Raw genomic sequence first — 13,736 nt, 5'->3', positions numbered from 1 at the left:
GACAGGTGTGCGAGCGGCCCGGCGCCCCGGGCGCAGGCGGCTCCAGGCCGGGCCGGGAGCGGAGAGGGACCCCGCGCCCGCAGCCCAGCCCCGGCCCCGCCCGTGCTCAGCTTGGCCGCGGGGTGCAGGGACCACGGCCCGGCCGGGCCACCCGGAGCCTAGTGCTGGGCCGGGCCGGGCCGGGGTGGGTGGGGGCCCGCCCGCCCCGCCCATGGGCTCAGGATGCCTGTGCGGAGGGGCCACGTCGCGCCGCAGAACACCTTCCTGGACACCATCATCCGCAAGTTTGAGGGCCAGAGTGAGTGGGGGAGGGGCCGCGCGGGGAGGGGGCTCCGGGGGCGGGTCGAGCTCGGCGGAGTGTGCTGGGGGGGGGCGTGCCCAGGCCGTGTGCAGCGCCCGGTGCGAGTTGCTGGGGGCCGGTGGGCCCCGAGGCTCCGGCCAGGGGTCCTGGGGACAAGGCTTGGTGCCAGCAGCCGTGGGCATGGGACCCAGGGGCCTGGGGCCGGCTGGGGCTTGGAGTGGGAGGCTCAGCTCAGACTTTCTGGATCTCAGAGTCTGTGTGACACCCCCCCCCCCCCAGTGTGCAGGGAAGAGGGGTGGGATGGAGTGTGCAGGTGTCCCCAACGCAGAGTGCCTGGAGACCGTGAGGCTGCGTGTGTGCAAGGACAGGAGAACACAGATGACCCAAACCGTGGGACCCAGAGTGCAGCGCCCGCAGCAGCCCGGCCGTGCTGTATGGGATGTAGAGCAGACCTGGGCTGCTCAGCCTGTGTGACCCTGAGCCCTTGTTACCTGAGTTTGACCCTGCACGGGCAGCGGGGAGGTGTCTTTGACAAGGCTACAAGCCTGAGTCGGGAGGTGAGAGGGTGTCCTGGGCTGTCAAAGTTGGGATCTGAGGCTGCCCCTCCCATGTCATGGGTTTGCCGGCCATGGGCCATGGCGCCAGTCTCCCTTATGGGTTCTACAGTCCCCCTGATGCTGGCCTGGCAGGAGAGGTTTCCAGAAGTGCCCCAGACTAAGTGAATATTCTGGGCATTTGGGTGCCTGTCCCTAAAGCTGCATATGCCACAGTGGGTGTGACTGCCGAGGCCTGGGAGTGCGGAGAGGTGACATTCCTTCCTGCCTGTGACCCTGCACACACGGAACACCGTGTGCTTGTAGCAGTGTGTGGGGAGGGTCAGTGGGATGGGCTGTGTTTTCTCAAGCAGAAGCACAGGATGAGCCTGAGGGGCGAAGCCAGACACTGGTGGAGGGCCTGGGGCTGGGGGCTGCAGGCTTCCCTCCCCAAAGCTCCAAGCTCCTCCGGGGATGTTGCTCCTGGGACTGATTGAGGAGGTCTGGCTCCGGGCCCTACCCCTGCCCGAGGGCCATGTGACCTTGAGCCATGCTTACCCCCGGGGCCTCAGTATCCACATCTGTGGAGGCGGAGGCCAAAGGAGCCTCTGAGGCGGCTTCTGTCCTGGTACTCTAGGATCTCTGTGGAGGGGTGGGGGTGGGGTGGGGCTTGCATTCGAAGAAACTTGCTCCTCCTGGACCTGCAAGTGTGTGTGGCCAGTGCTCTGGGTCTGGGCTGGGGCAGAGTTAGGGGGTCTTTTCATGTGACTGGGGCCCTGACCTGAGAGTTGTGGGGGACCCTAGCAACTCACCTAAAGACGACCCAACTTCAAAAAGTAGCTTCCTTGTAGCCAGGAGAAGGGCAGCTGAGGAATGCCAAGAGGTCGCATCCCCTGTACCTGGGCCCGCCTCAGGGTGCTCCTGGTGCAGCCTGGGCCTGGCCTGCGGGGCTGCAGCCTCAGGGTTGAGGTGCTGGGGAGGCCAGGGGAGAATCCAACTATTACTGAAAGCCCCAGAATTAAAGGGCAGAGTGGTCAGAACTGCTGTTTATAAACAGCTCGTATCCCTGGAGCATCTTGCCTGGTACCAACCGAGGCCAGCTGCTCACCCACCAGCCTGGCCCTGGGTGAGCGTGGGGCAGGCGGGCCAAGTCCAGCTGAAATGGGTCCATTGGGCTTTGCTCCTTGTTGGGTCCCTGGGGAAGGCCCTCTGTCCAGGCCCCGCTTTCTTACAAGAGGGCTGGTGCAGGCCCCTTTCCTTGCGCCTGTGACCTTGGGCTGTGGCCGGTGACCCTCAGCTCAAAGGCTGGCTCTAACATTGATGAGCCGCAGGACTCGGGTGTGGTGCCGAACTTCTCTTGAGCCGGTCTTTCCATCCATAACACGAGCGTCCAGACCTCTCTGGGGTTGTCAAAGTGAGCTGGAGTACTGTAGATGCTCCCAGGCTGCTGACCTCTTCTTCGGGGCCCCCACTCCCCAGCTCCTGACTGGCCTCGGTAGGTACTGGCAGGGCCTGCAGATGTTTGCACCAGTTCCCTAGGGAGCGCCTTCCTCGCCCTGTCCCCAGCCTCCGGAGCAGACAGGGATAAAGAGAAAGAAGCCAGAGGAGCCAGTGCAAGGGAGGCTGGCGGCCATCTCTGGCCTTTCCCCGGCTCCCTCTTCCAGGCCCAGTGTTTATCCCTGTGCCGCGGCGCTGACACGCGTTGCTGACACACGCCCAGGCTGGCCTCGGCCCCGGGCGCGGAGGGGGCGGCAGACTGCTGGCCGCCTGCCCGGGGGAAGCCAGCAGCCAGCCCGAGGCCGCGAGGGAGGGGCGCGCCATCAGGCCGTGCCCGGCCGGTCGAGGCACCTGTGCCGTGGCACAGCTGCGTTCGCCCACTGCTGGGGACCCCGATCCCCGCGGTGCTGCGGGCTGCGGGGAGTGCCTGGGCCGTGGTATGCGGCGAGGGAGGGGGAGGGGCGGGGAGCCCCGAGGCTGGGGTCCCCGCTCACGTGCCCGCTCTTCCCCGCCCCCCACAGGCCGCAAGTTCATCATCGCCAACGCGCGGGTGGAGAACTGCGCCGTCATCTACTGCAACGACGGCTTCTGCGAGCTGTGCGGCTACTCGCGGGCCGAGGTGATGCAGCGGCCCTGCACCTGCGACTTCCTGCACGGCCCGCGCACGCAGCGCCGGGCGGCCGCGCAGATCGCGCAGGCCCTGCTCGGCGCCGAGGAGCGAAAAGTGGAGATCGCTTTCTACCGGAAAGATGGTAGGCGGGGCCTGGGCGGGCCACGGCGAGGGCGGGGCCTAGGGGCCGGGGGAGGGGTCGGCGTTGGGTGGGTGGGGGGTGGCTGGTGAATCCGTGGGTTCCTCGGGCTGGACGCCGGCGGGGGCGTGGCTGTGCTCCGGGGGCTGGCACGCTCCGGGCCTCTCCACTCTCTGGCTCTGATGGGATGGTTTTCTGGATGTCCAGGGGGTTGCTAGGCTGAGGGCCTGGCACTTCTGGCTCCTTCCTCCCCAGCAGGTGTGAGCACGTTGAACTAGTGGCAGGTGCGTGCGTGGATGGAGGTGATAGGTCAAGCCGGGCGCTGATGCCCGGGCACAGGGCTCTAGCTACCTGCCCTCGGGCCGCCCCCGCCAGGTGACTGGGCTCACTGCGGCCCGCGCTTCCTCTCTCACTTCGACGCACCTGGGGCAGGCCTGAGCCTTTCCCACAACTCGGTTCCCTTTGTTTCATCTGTTGAACGACCAGCCCCGCCCCCACCCCCTGCGCCAGGTGTCTCTGCTCAGCCACCGCCTCCCAGCCCGGCTGCTCTGAGCTTCCGGAGAGCGAGAGCAGATAAACAGAGCCGGGCGGGGCCCCTCCCACGCGCCTGCCCTGTTGGGGTGGGCTCTGCGGGCGAGGGCAGTGCAGCCTGGCCACCAAGGGGCCCGCGGGCACCGGAGGGCTGTGGAGGTGGTGCCAAAATCGCATCTGGACTCGCATCTACCCCCTGCTGGCACCACTGTGTCCTCAACGTGTTTAGTGCCCCGTGTGAGGCTGGCTTAGAGCTGGGTTCTTGGACAGGGAGCAGAGCGCTGTACGGATGAGATCCTGCCCTCAGGGAGCTGGTGGGCTGTGAGCACACTCTGACTCCCGCTGGATAGAAGGGAGCCAGGGAGACTGAGGGTGGTGTGAGCGATGGCCGGTGGCTTGAGCGTGGCCTTTGCAGGTGCACACAGGTGCACGGTGGCTCTTTGGAAGAGGGTTTGAACACGGCAAATTGGGGTCCTCCGGGCAGGCAGGCAGGCAGGCAGGCAGATGGGCGCAGCGAGGCCAGGAGGTTTGTATGTGCTGGACATTGGGCCACACGTTTCATTTGTTATCTTGTGCAGTCTTCACAGCCTTGAGAAGTAGAAACTGTTTTGTCCCCATTTTATGGATGAGGAAACTAGACTTTAGAGGATTAAGACAGTTCTCCAGAATCCCACAGCTAGAGGATGGCAGAGGCAGGAATGTAGTTTGCCTGTCTGGCCAGGTCTCCCTGGCTCTGCTCTGCTGTCAGATCTTGAAAACCACACCAGAAGCCGCAGGTCTGCCCCTGCACTGCACATTAGTTCATGTGACACTTTATTTTAAAAGTTTGCAAAGCACTGGAATAATGGAAAGAATACAGACACATAAAACCTGGGTTCAGGACCCCGGGAGGAAGTTTCGGTCAGGTTGGTCGGCTTCCTGGACCTGTTTCTACTTCGGAAAGCGTGTGTTTCCGTGGGAGCCTCACAAAGGCGCTGAGATTGTGAGAGAGCGAACCCGAAACAGGGTCTTCCCTGGAAACCCCCTTCCAGTGGCACTGTGGACCACGCTGTGCTGGTGGGTTGGCCCTGCTAGAAGGGGTCTGAGTGCTCGTGTCTTTGGTCAGAGCCTGTGTGGGGCCTCCTAGGTGGAGCTGGCCCTCCCTCCTGACCCAGGCTGGATCCTCTAGCGAGAGCTGGGCTGGGGACCCTTCTGCAGAAGAAGCCATGATGGAATCTTGGCGACTTTGAGGATCACCTCGTCTGGCCCACTCGAGTTGCACATGGAGACAGGGCAGCAGGGGTCTGGTTACCTGTGCATCAGAGCATGGGGTGGTGCAGAGCCCACGTCCCCACCCAAGTGCAGGCTCTCCCCTCTCTAGGTTATCACATCACTGGGGCAGTGACCCAGAAAGGCCTGCCCCAGCCAGTCGCCACCCTCCCCCTTCTCAGCTCTCATCTAGACCCCGTGGGCATCAGGTATCTCCTGCGGGCCAACGGGCTGGGCTTGGCCCTTGGCTACCTGGGGCCCCATGTATCATGTGCATGATGTGGACAAATCTCCTCAGCATCCCCTTCCTCTGTCCAGCTGTTATCCTGCGGCTGCGTGTGCGCACCATGGTGCCCGGGCCACTCAGACAGTATCCCTGTGTGTTTCTGTGTGCGCACCATGGTGCCCGGGCCACTCAGACAGTATCCCTGTGTGTTTCTGGCCAGGCCTCTCCCAGGGTCTCTGCCTGGCTATGCCTGGGGGACTGGGTCCCTGGTCTGGCACCCCAGGGAGGTGGAGTGGCTGGAAGGAGGCAGAGCCTTCTGCTGGCAGGCGCTGCCAAGGACAGCTGTGCTGTGTCCGTGCCTCAGGCCCGGCTCTGTGCAGTCTCAGGGCCTGGAGCCAGACAGCCCCATTATTTAGTTGCTGAACTGCTGGGAGGTGGGGAGGCTCAGCTGGGGGAGTGTGGGTTGGAGGAAGAGACACTGCGTGCCCAGGGCTGACTGGGCCTGTGCTGATGTCCCTCGGAGGGAGGCCCAGGGTTAGAGGAAACTGGGAGCGGAGCCCAGTGGTGGGGGGCCGGCAGGCTCTAGCATCCCCAGAGGCACCTTGACAGCAGGTGCTGGCTGGGCACACACCTGTGCTTCTGCATTGCCAGAGCGGGGGGGGGGGAACGTGGCTGTGTCCCTGAAAGGCCCCGGGAGGTCTTCCCTCTGTCCCTTCCATTCTCTGCTCTTTGTTCCAGCTGCACTGCTGGGTCCTCTCAGCAGCTGTCCCTCCACACCCACGGAGGCCTCCCTGCCTTTGTCTCCAGCCTGCCTGCCTCTTCTCCACCTCCTTCTCCCCGTGTCTGCCTCTCTCCCGCTCCCCTGTGGGCCTCTGTCTGAAAGGCTGTCTGTCTTCCCATACCTCTGCCTGTCCTGGCCCTGTCTCCACATCCCGGTGTCCCTGAGAGACTGTGCGTAGGTGGCAATGGGGTGTCTCAGGAGAAGAGTCTATCTATCGGCTTCTCCGGTCTAGCTGCAGGCCAGTTGCCATAGCAACAAGGTCAGAGGGTCCCCACCGCAACAGCTGCTGCTGCTGCTGCTGCTGCTGCTGCAGGGAGAAGTAGGGTCTGAGAGGTGGCCCACACTCACTGGGCTGCAGCCCCAACTCAGACCTCGGCCTCCCAGGTGCTCAGGCAGGTCCCCAGCTCCTGCCTCCCCGCCCCAGCCATCTCTCCAGGTCTTCTTCCACACCTCTCCACCCCTCCCCATCCCCTCGAATCAGAGGGGAAAAAGCTGGTGAAAAAAAAGCTTTTTCTCAAAGCGGGGAGACGGGAGGCTGGGGGTCCAGGGGTGGGGTCAGAGGCTGGTGCCTCACTGGGTATTGTCTCTTGACATGCCAAGCCCCAGGGTGATCACAGGAGAGTGCAGGTGTGTGGTCATGGTCACAGGGCAGGTGTCCTTATCTTCCTGGCCAGGGCACCTGCAGGGGCCTGGCTGCTTCCCCGCTGAGCACTTTCTCTCCGAGCTGTGCGGCAGGTCCTGTCCTGGCTGCAGGGGCTTCCTGTCCAGCCCTGCCCGGCGCCCTGACAGTGCAGGGGTGCCGCCTGCCCCAGCACACCCTAGGCCTGGAGAATGTCTAAGGTGGCCCCGTGCTGTGTCTCCCGAGGCCCCCAGAGGAGCTATGTAAATATTTATGCAGAGCTGTCTGGGGTGGAAGCAGAGTTGACCATGACTTCGGGCTCTGGGGGCCAGCGTGGGGGGTGTGCGGTGGGCTGAGCCTGGGCCTCTTTTCCGCCCAAAGGTGGCTTCCTGTGTGGTGTGATTTGAGAGGTTCCCAGGAAGCCCTTACAGGCTTAGCGGTCTCCCTGAGGGTGCCTGTAGCACCTCTCAGAAAAGCACTCTCCTTGCCCTCCTGTGTGTGGGCAGGAGTGTGGCCAGTATGTAGCCCTCTCAGGGTGGAGGGTTAGCAGAATTCCACCACCCTCAGGACTGGGATCAGGAGGCCTGGGGTCAGGGCCAGAGAGGAGATAGGTAACAAGCGCTGAGCACCGCAGGGGCTCCAGCAGCTGCTGGTCCCCCCGTCCCCTCTTTGCTGTGCACTGGGCCGGCTCTGCTGCCATGATGTCCCTGCAGGCCCGCATCTTGCCTTGATTCCCTCTCCCTGGATGAGCTCGCTGCATCCCTCTTCCCCACCAGGCAGCTCCGTGAGGGCGGAGGGCAGCTTACCGGCTCTGTCCTCTGCTGAATCTACCGTGGCTGCTATGTGGTGAGAGCTCAGGACGTGTACATGTTTGCAGAATGAAGAATGAGTGAATGAATGAACGAGGCAGGCAGTTTCAAAATAAAGAATAGAAAATAGGGCTGGGGGTGTAGCTCGGAGGTAGAATGTCCCTGGGTTCCATCCCCAGTACTACCAAAAAATAAATCATAAAACAAAAAACAGCCTTGGGACGACAGAATGGCAGGCTTCAGGGGCTGCGGAGGAGCGGGGCCATCAGGGCAGAGGAAGATGGGGAGCTGGTGGCGGCGGCCTGAGAGAGCTGCCAGCCCTCCAGCCCTGCCGGCTGCGGGCGGCCTCGTGGGGCGAAGGGCAGGCGTCTGGGGGTGCAGCCTCCTCACTCAGAGAGGCCTGGTGCGGGAGGTGGCAGGTGCACTCTTTGTTGTGATTCTACTCTAGAGTTTGCACACTGGAGCCACGTGCCTGCACAGGTGGCCCTCGAGTGCGCCGAGCAGGGGGAGGCAACCGCTTGCAGGGGCTGGTTGCCGGCCAGGAACTCTGGCCCAGTTGTCCCCAACCCCAGAGCCTTGCCAAGCCTGGTGTCTGGTCTCACAGGCCTGTTTGGAGCAGGAGGGCTGTGGCCTCGGGGAACCGGGTGCATCCTCGCCTGGTGAGTGGGATCAGCCCTCCTGTCCCCGGCACTGTGGGCTGGGACCAGGGTGCTCCTCCATCCCGCACAGACACCGGGAAGGCAGCATGTCTGCCCGGAGGGGCTCCTGCCCTGCCACCCGCAGGGCGTCCCCCTGTGGCCACCCTCCTGCGCTGGGACTGCGGGAAGCCAGGCGCACCCTGGCCTGCCTCTCCTCCCCCTCCCCAGGCTTCCGCTGGCTCCACTCCCGGATGATTGACACCGCCACCTCCATGTTAGCGGGTTTCCTCTTTCTCTTTCATTTTATTTTTCCCTTTTCCCTTTTATCTCACTCTCCGGTCCTACGACGCTCCTGATAGGCAGCCGTTCAAATGTACTTACTGGGAATGTGTCGCCTGCATATGTTCTTGCAAATGTGTATTTTGTCTGGATGGATGCATGTGGCTTCAGTTTATGTAAATGACACTGTGCTACATACTGTGTTCTGATATTCACTTCTCTTGCACGGGAGCGCGCCGTGACGTCTAGTCGTTGGCTACCCATTGACCACGTCTCAGCTGCCCCCTCTCCCAGGGAGGGACCTCCGGTTGTCTCCCTGACACCAGAAATAATGGTGCAGTGAACATCCCGAGATGCGCGTCTTTCTGGGCTGGTGGGTAATGTGCCTAGGAGTGGAATTGCCCGTGCGCAGGCCAGGCGGACCTTTAACTACATGCTGCCCCATCATGCACCGCAACTGCCTCCCCCCGTCACCGGGCTGAACGGAGCCTGAGCGCCCACCTCGCGACTGACCTTGTCCACCTTTCTGACTTTTGCCCATCTCATAGGGGGAACAGTATCTTGTTGCTTTCTTTACTTTGCAATTCTTTGATTTCTAGTGAGTCTGAATATCTCTTGGGCTCCGTAGCTTTTGGGTTATTTTTCCTGGGAATTGCTTGTTTCTGTCCTTTTCTAATTTTCTACTGAGGTTGTTTTTTTTTTTTTTTTTTGTGTGTGTGTGTGTGCACGTGTATGGTACTGGGGATCAAACCCCGGTGTGTTCCATCTCTGAGCTACACCCCAGCCCTATTTTTTTTTTTTTTTGGTGGTACTGGGGTTCCTGGAAGCCCTTCTACCTCCGGGCTACACTCCCAGACCTATTTTTATACTTTTTCTTATTTGGAAACAGGTTCTCTTAAGCCAGCGCAGCTGGCTTCGAACCTGTGCGATCGTCCTGTCTCCGCCTCTCAAGCACAGGGATTACAAGCGTACACTACCACGCCTGGACCCAGCCCTATTTTTTTTTTTTTTTTTGGTGGTACTGGGGTTCCTGGAAGCCCTTGTACCTCTGGGCTACACTCCCAGACCTATTTTTACATTTTTATTTGGAAACAGGGTCTCCTAAGCCAGCGCGCGGGGCTGGCTTCGAACCTGCGCGATCCTCCTGTTTCTGCCTCCCAAGCGCGGGGATTACAAGCGTGCGCCACCACGCCCGGCATCCCAGCCCTATTTTTTTAAAAATTTAAATCTTTAATTATTTTTGGCACTGGGAATTGAATCTAGGGATAGTCTACCTCCAACCTGTTTTATTTTATTTTGAAACAGGGTCTTGCTAAATTGCCGAGAGTCTCATTAAGTTGCTGAGGCTGGCCTTGAACCTGTAGTCCTTCTCTCTTAGCCTCCCAAGTGCTGGAATTACAGGCGTGTACGACTGTACCCAGCATGAAGTTGCTGTCTTTTTTTTCCCTGTGGATATGCAGCAGAAGCCTATGTAGTCTAGAAATACAAATGCATACAGTAAAATATTCGGTGTATATCGCAGACGTTCCTTCTTTGTTGAATTGAGGTATTGCAAATATCTTCTTTCAGTCCCTATTCGGTTTATCCAACAATAATCCTGTGTGTGTGTGTGTGTGTGTGTGTGTGTGTGTGTGTGTGTGTGAGACTAGGGATTAAGCCCAAGGGCATCCTACCTCTGAGCTATACCTTCAGTCCTTTATTAGTTTTCTTTGTTTGGAGACAAGTCCGTAGTAGGTTGCTGGGAGTCTTGCTGTGTTGCTGAGGCTGACCTCAAACCTGTGATCCTCCTGTCTCCGCCTCCAAATACCGGGATTATAGGTGTGCAACACCACGCCCAGCTCAACAATGATACTTAGTTTGGATCCAAACCAACCCTTAGTTTTTAGTTTTGCGGTGTTTCTGAATCCTGTTGAAGAAATTCTTCGCTGCCTGGCAGCGCCAACGGTCTGTGTTTGCTTCTCTTAACCCAATCGCTTCGCTCTTTCACTGGGTCCTTGACTCCATCCTGAGCCCTTCTCGGATGTGGTGTCAAGTAGGGATCAAGTTTTATTTTTTCCGTGTAATGAGCCAACTTTCCCAACACATCTAGCCTGTTTTTTCCATTGATTCGCGAGGGCTGTCTGCCGCACAGGTGAGCTTCCCACTGAGCCCTGGATCTGTCGCTGAGCATTCTGTTCTGTTCCAAATATTTGTCTGTTTCTGCATCGGAACCACGTTTAAAAGCAACAACAAAAAAACATGTGTATAAGCCGGGCGTGGTGGCCACAGCATTTGGGAGGCGGAGACAGGAGGATGGCGGTTCGAGGACAGCCTCAGCTACTTAGTGAGGCCCTTTGCAACTCAGTGAGACACTGTTTCAAAATAAAGAATAAAAAATAGGGCTGGGTGTAGCTCAGAGGTAGAATGCCCCCGGGCTCCATCCCCAGACCCACAAAAAACAAAAACAAAAAAACCTCCAAACAAACAAAAAACTAACAAACACACACACAACACCCCCCCCCCCAAAACCATATGTAATGTGCCTTAGCGTCTGGTAAGGCAAATTCTCCCTCCTCCTTCTTTTTACAGCTTGACATGGCTATTCCTGGATCATCTCTATAAACTTTAGAGAAAGTTTATTGAGTTCCTGGAAAGGAGGAGAGGAAGAAGAAAAACCCCCACTAGAATCTTTTTTTTTTTTTTTTTTTTTTTTTTTTGTGGTACTGGGGTGGAACCCAGGGGCTTTTCTACCTCCGGGCTCTACTCCCAGACCTATTTTATACTTTATTTGGGAACAGGGTCTCACTGAGTTGCTGAGAGCCTCACTCAGTAGCTGAGGCTGGCTTCGAACCTATGCAATCGCCTGTCTCAGCCTCTTAGCTAAATGCGGGGATTACAAGCGTGCGCCACCACGCCAGGCCCCCCTAGAATCTTGATTTGAATTAGATTGGGTTTGTAGATTAAGGAGAGTTGATTTTTTTTGGTGTGTGTATATGTATAGTATTGGAGATTGACCCCAAGAGCATTCTACTCTGAGCTACACCCACAGTTCTATTTTATTGTCTGTTTTGAAGCAGAGTCTCACTAAGTTGTGGAGAGCCTCCTGTTGCAGAGGCTGGCCCCACAGCTGCAGTTCTCCTGTCTGTACTGGCATTACAGGTGTGCACCGCCACACCCTGAGGGTTGACATGGTTATGATATTTGTCCCCGTCAAGAGCCTGGACGGTCCCTCTGTTTACCAGAACATTTCGGTCTTAGAGTTTTGGCTTATGCCGGGCATGATGGCGCACGCTTGTAATCCCAGCGTTTGGGAGGCTGAGACCGAAGGATCGCGGTGTGGACAGCCTCAGCTACTTAGTGAGGCCCTCAACAACTTAGTAAGACCCCATTTCAAAAATAAAGAAAAAAAATCAGATTGGGGGTGTAGGTTGGAGGTAGAACGCCCCTGGGTTCCATCCCCAGTAACACACACACACACACACACACACACACACACACACACACACACAGTTTTGGCTTGTCTTTTTCTTTGATGTCCCCACTCTTAGTCAGTTCCAGATACTTTTTGGTTTTTATTGCTGTCCGTTCTCTTTTTTTGACTGTGCGTTCTGATGGCTTCTCTCTGGGGCACAGTCGCTGCGTTAGCTGGGCCGGCCCAGTGTCTGGCCAGCTCGCCCAGCTCTTCTCAGCTGTAATTGTTCCCCGTTGACCTGCCGCCCTCTGGGGAGATGGCCCATTGTGCTCACCGTCTGGTCCCGCTCACCTGTCGGACGTGGAGATGCGCACTGGGGTCTGGCTGGCGCTTGTCTTTGCTTATGTGCGTGTCTCGGCCCCATGGCGGGGGCCAGCCAGGCAGGAATCGTATTCTTGGTTTATGACCAAGAAGCTGTGGGCCGCTCGGTGACCCATGGACGAGCTGGAACGGGGACCGGCTTTATCAGCCTCCCCAGGGCTCGGGGGTAAGTGGGGAGCCCAGATGGAGCGTAGTCCTCAAGCTCACAGAGGACGGGAGCAGGGCAGGGCCAGACTGTCCCCTCTGGGCAGTGCCCCTTGTGTGCCCTTGCTGCCCCGTGTGGGCTCGCAGTGATGGGGCCAAAGGGGCCTGAGGCTCAGGAATTCACCTGGGGCTATTTCTACGGCATCCGCCTCTGCTCCATGGTGACGCTGGCCAGACTTAATGCTGCTCTGGGGAAAGACACCTGAATGCCTGTGGCAGCTCTGTATAGACTCGGCAACGGGGCACTGGGGGTTTGAAACGGACGCCTTCATCCCAAAAGGCAGATGTAGCCCTGGGTCTGGAAGGGAGGTGAGAGGTAGCCACGCGGCTGTCTGCCCCTGCTGTAGCCGCAGTCTCCATCCCCGAGGCCGCCAGCAGACCTCCACGCTGCTTACGCACCCCTCCTCAGAATTTGGCCCCCCGCCCCACCGCAGGCCTGATGCTGGGCTTGGCGGGAGCCACACAGAAGCCACCCTGCCCCATCTCCTGCGTAAGGGGTGTGGCTTTAAGCAAGTCCCCAGAGAGAAGCATGGTTGGGCCCCGTGGAGCAGCCGGGAGAGCCTGCAGAGGTCCCAAAGGCTGAGGAAGTGGGGTTGGAGGGAGTGGGAGGGGTCACTCGGGAGCAGAGGGGCATCAGGGCTGGCTGCTGAGAGCAGCCTCCCCAGGTTAACCTTGCCTTGCCTTCCTGGGCTTCTTGGGAGGTGGGCAGGAGGCGTGATGCCTGTTTTATGGCCCATGAGGCTGTGGCCTGGAGGTGCTATGGCACCAGGAGACGGGTGACGGAGCCAGCGTGGGTGTTCCCATTTGTCTCTGTTTTGGCGACAGAACCCAGGGCCTTTGCACGTGCTAAGCAAGTGCTAACCCCTGAGCTCGTCTCTTGAGGTGATGTAGTTGCAGGACCGATGGCTCTGGCATGGCCTGGGCTGGGGTTTGGGTGGAGTCTAGCTGGCTGTAGAGACCCGAGGCCCTGTAGACACCGCTGGCAGGGTCTGTCTGATGGAGCCGCTACTATGGCTGTGAGTCTGGCTTGTGGGCCCCAAGCCTGCCTGATCCCTCAGGACTGTTCTATTGTAGTTCTCAGCTTCTGGACGCAGAAGCACAGGGGGGCCTGTCTCTCTTACACACACACACACACACACACACACACACACACACACACACACACATGCACGCACACACGCGCGCACACACACATGCATACGCACACACACACGCGCGCGCGCTCTCGCTGGCTGGCCTCTCGGGCTCCCCCACTCTGTCCCTCGGGCCCTCAATGTCCTCCCCTTGGTCCCGCAGCTGCTCATGAGGGCGGTGTTAGCGACACGGTGGCCCCCGGCCAGGAGCAGCTCCCGCTGCATCTTCCTGTCGCCACCACCAGGCTAAATATAACCTGACACTACACAGCCTGGGCTGCTGCTCCGGAGACAGCCACTGCCGGGCGGAGGGCGACTGCAGCCTGGCCTCTGCCCTCGGTGTGACTTTGGGCCCCTCCTGGGCCGGCGCCTCCTGCTGGAGCGAGGCAGGGAGGTGAGCAGGGCCAGGATGCTCG

At 59.4% G+C, this 13,736-nt stretch overlaps 1 protein-coding gene across 1 annotated transcript in view; it reads left to right on the top strand.

Annotated features, from left to right (window-relative positions):
* Nucleotides 1-222: 222 nt before the first annotated feature.
* The window catches only part of KCNH2 (potassium voltage-gated channel subfamily H member 2), a gene marked incomplete at both ends in the record, with an annotated part of 31,889 nt that continues 18,375 nt past the window's right edge, over nucleotides 223-13,736 (top strand). The window contains 2 exons of the mRNA XM_080701931.1: nucleotides 223-298; nucleotides 2,853-3,083. Coding sequence (XP_080558057.1) covers nucleotides 223-298; nucleotides 2,853-3,083 — 307 coding nt within the window. The remainder of the gene's footprint in view (nucleotides 299-2,852; nucleotides 3,084-13,736) is intronic.

Source organism: Muscardinus avellanarius, assembly GCF_963383645.1.
Source record: "Muscardinus avellanarius genome assembly, chromosome: 9".
NCBI lineage: Eukaryota > Metazoa > Chordata > Mammalia > Rodentia > Gliridae > Muscardinus > Muscardinus avellanarius.
Note: the sequence above shows the minus strand (reverse complement) of the source record. Positions and strands in the feature narration are given on the sequence as shown.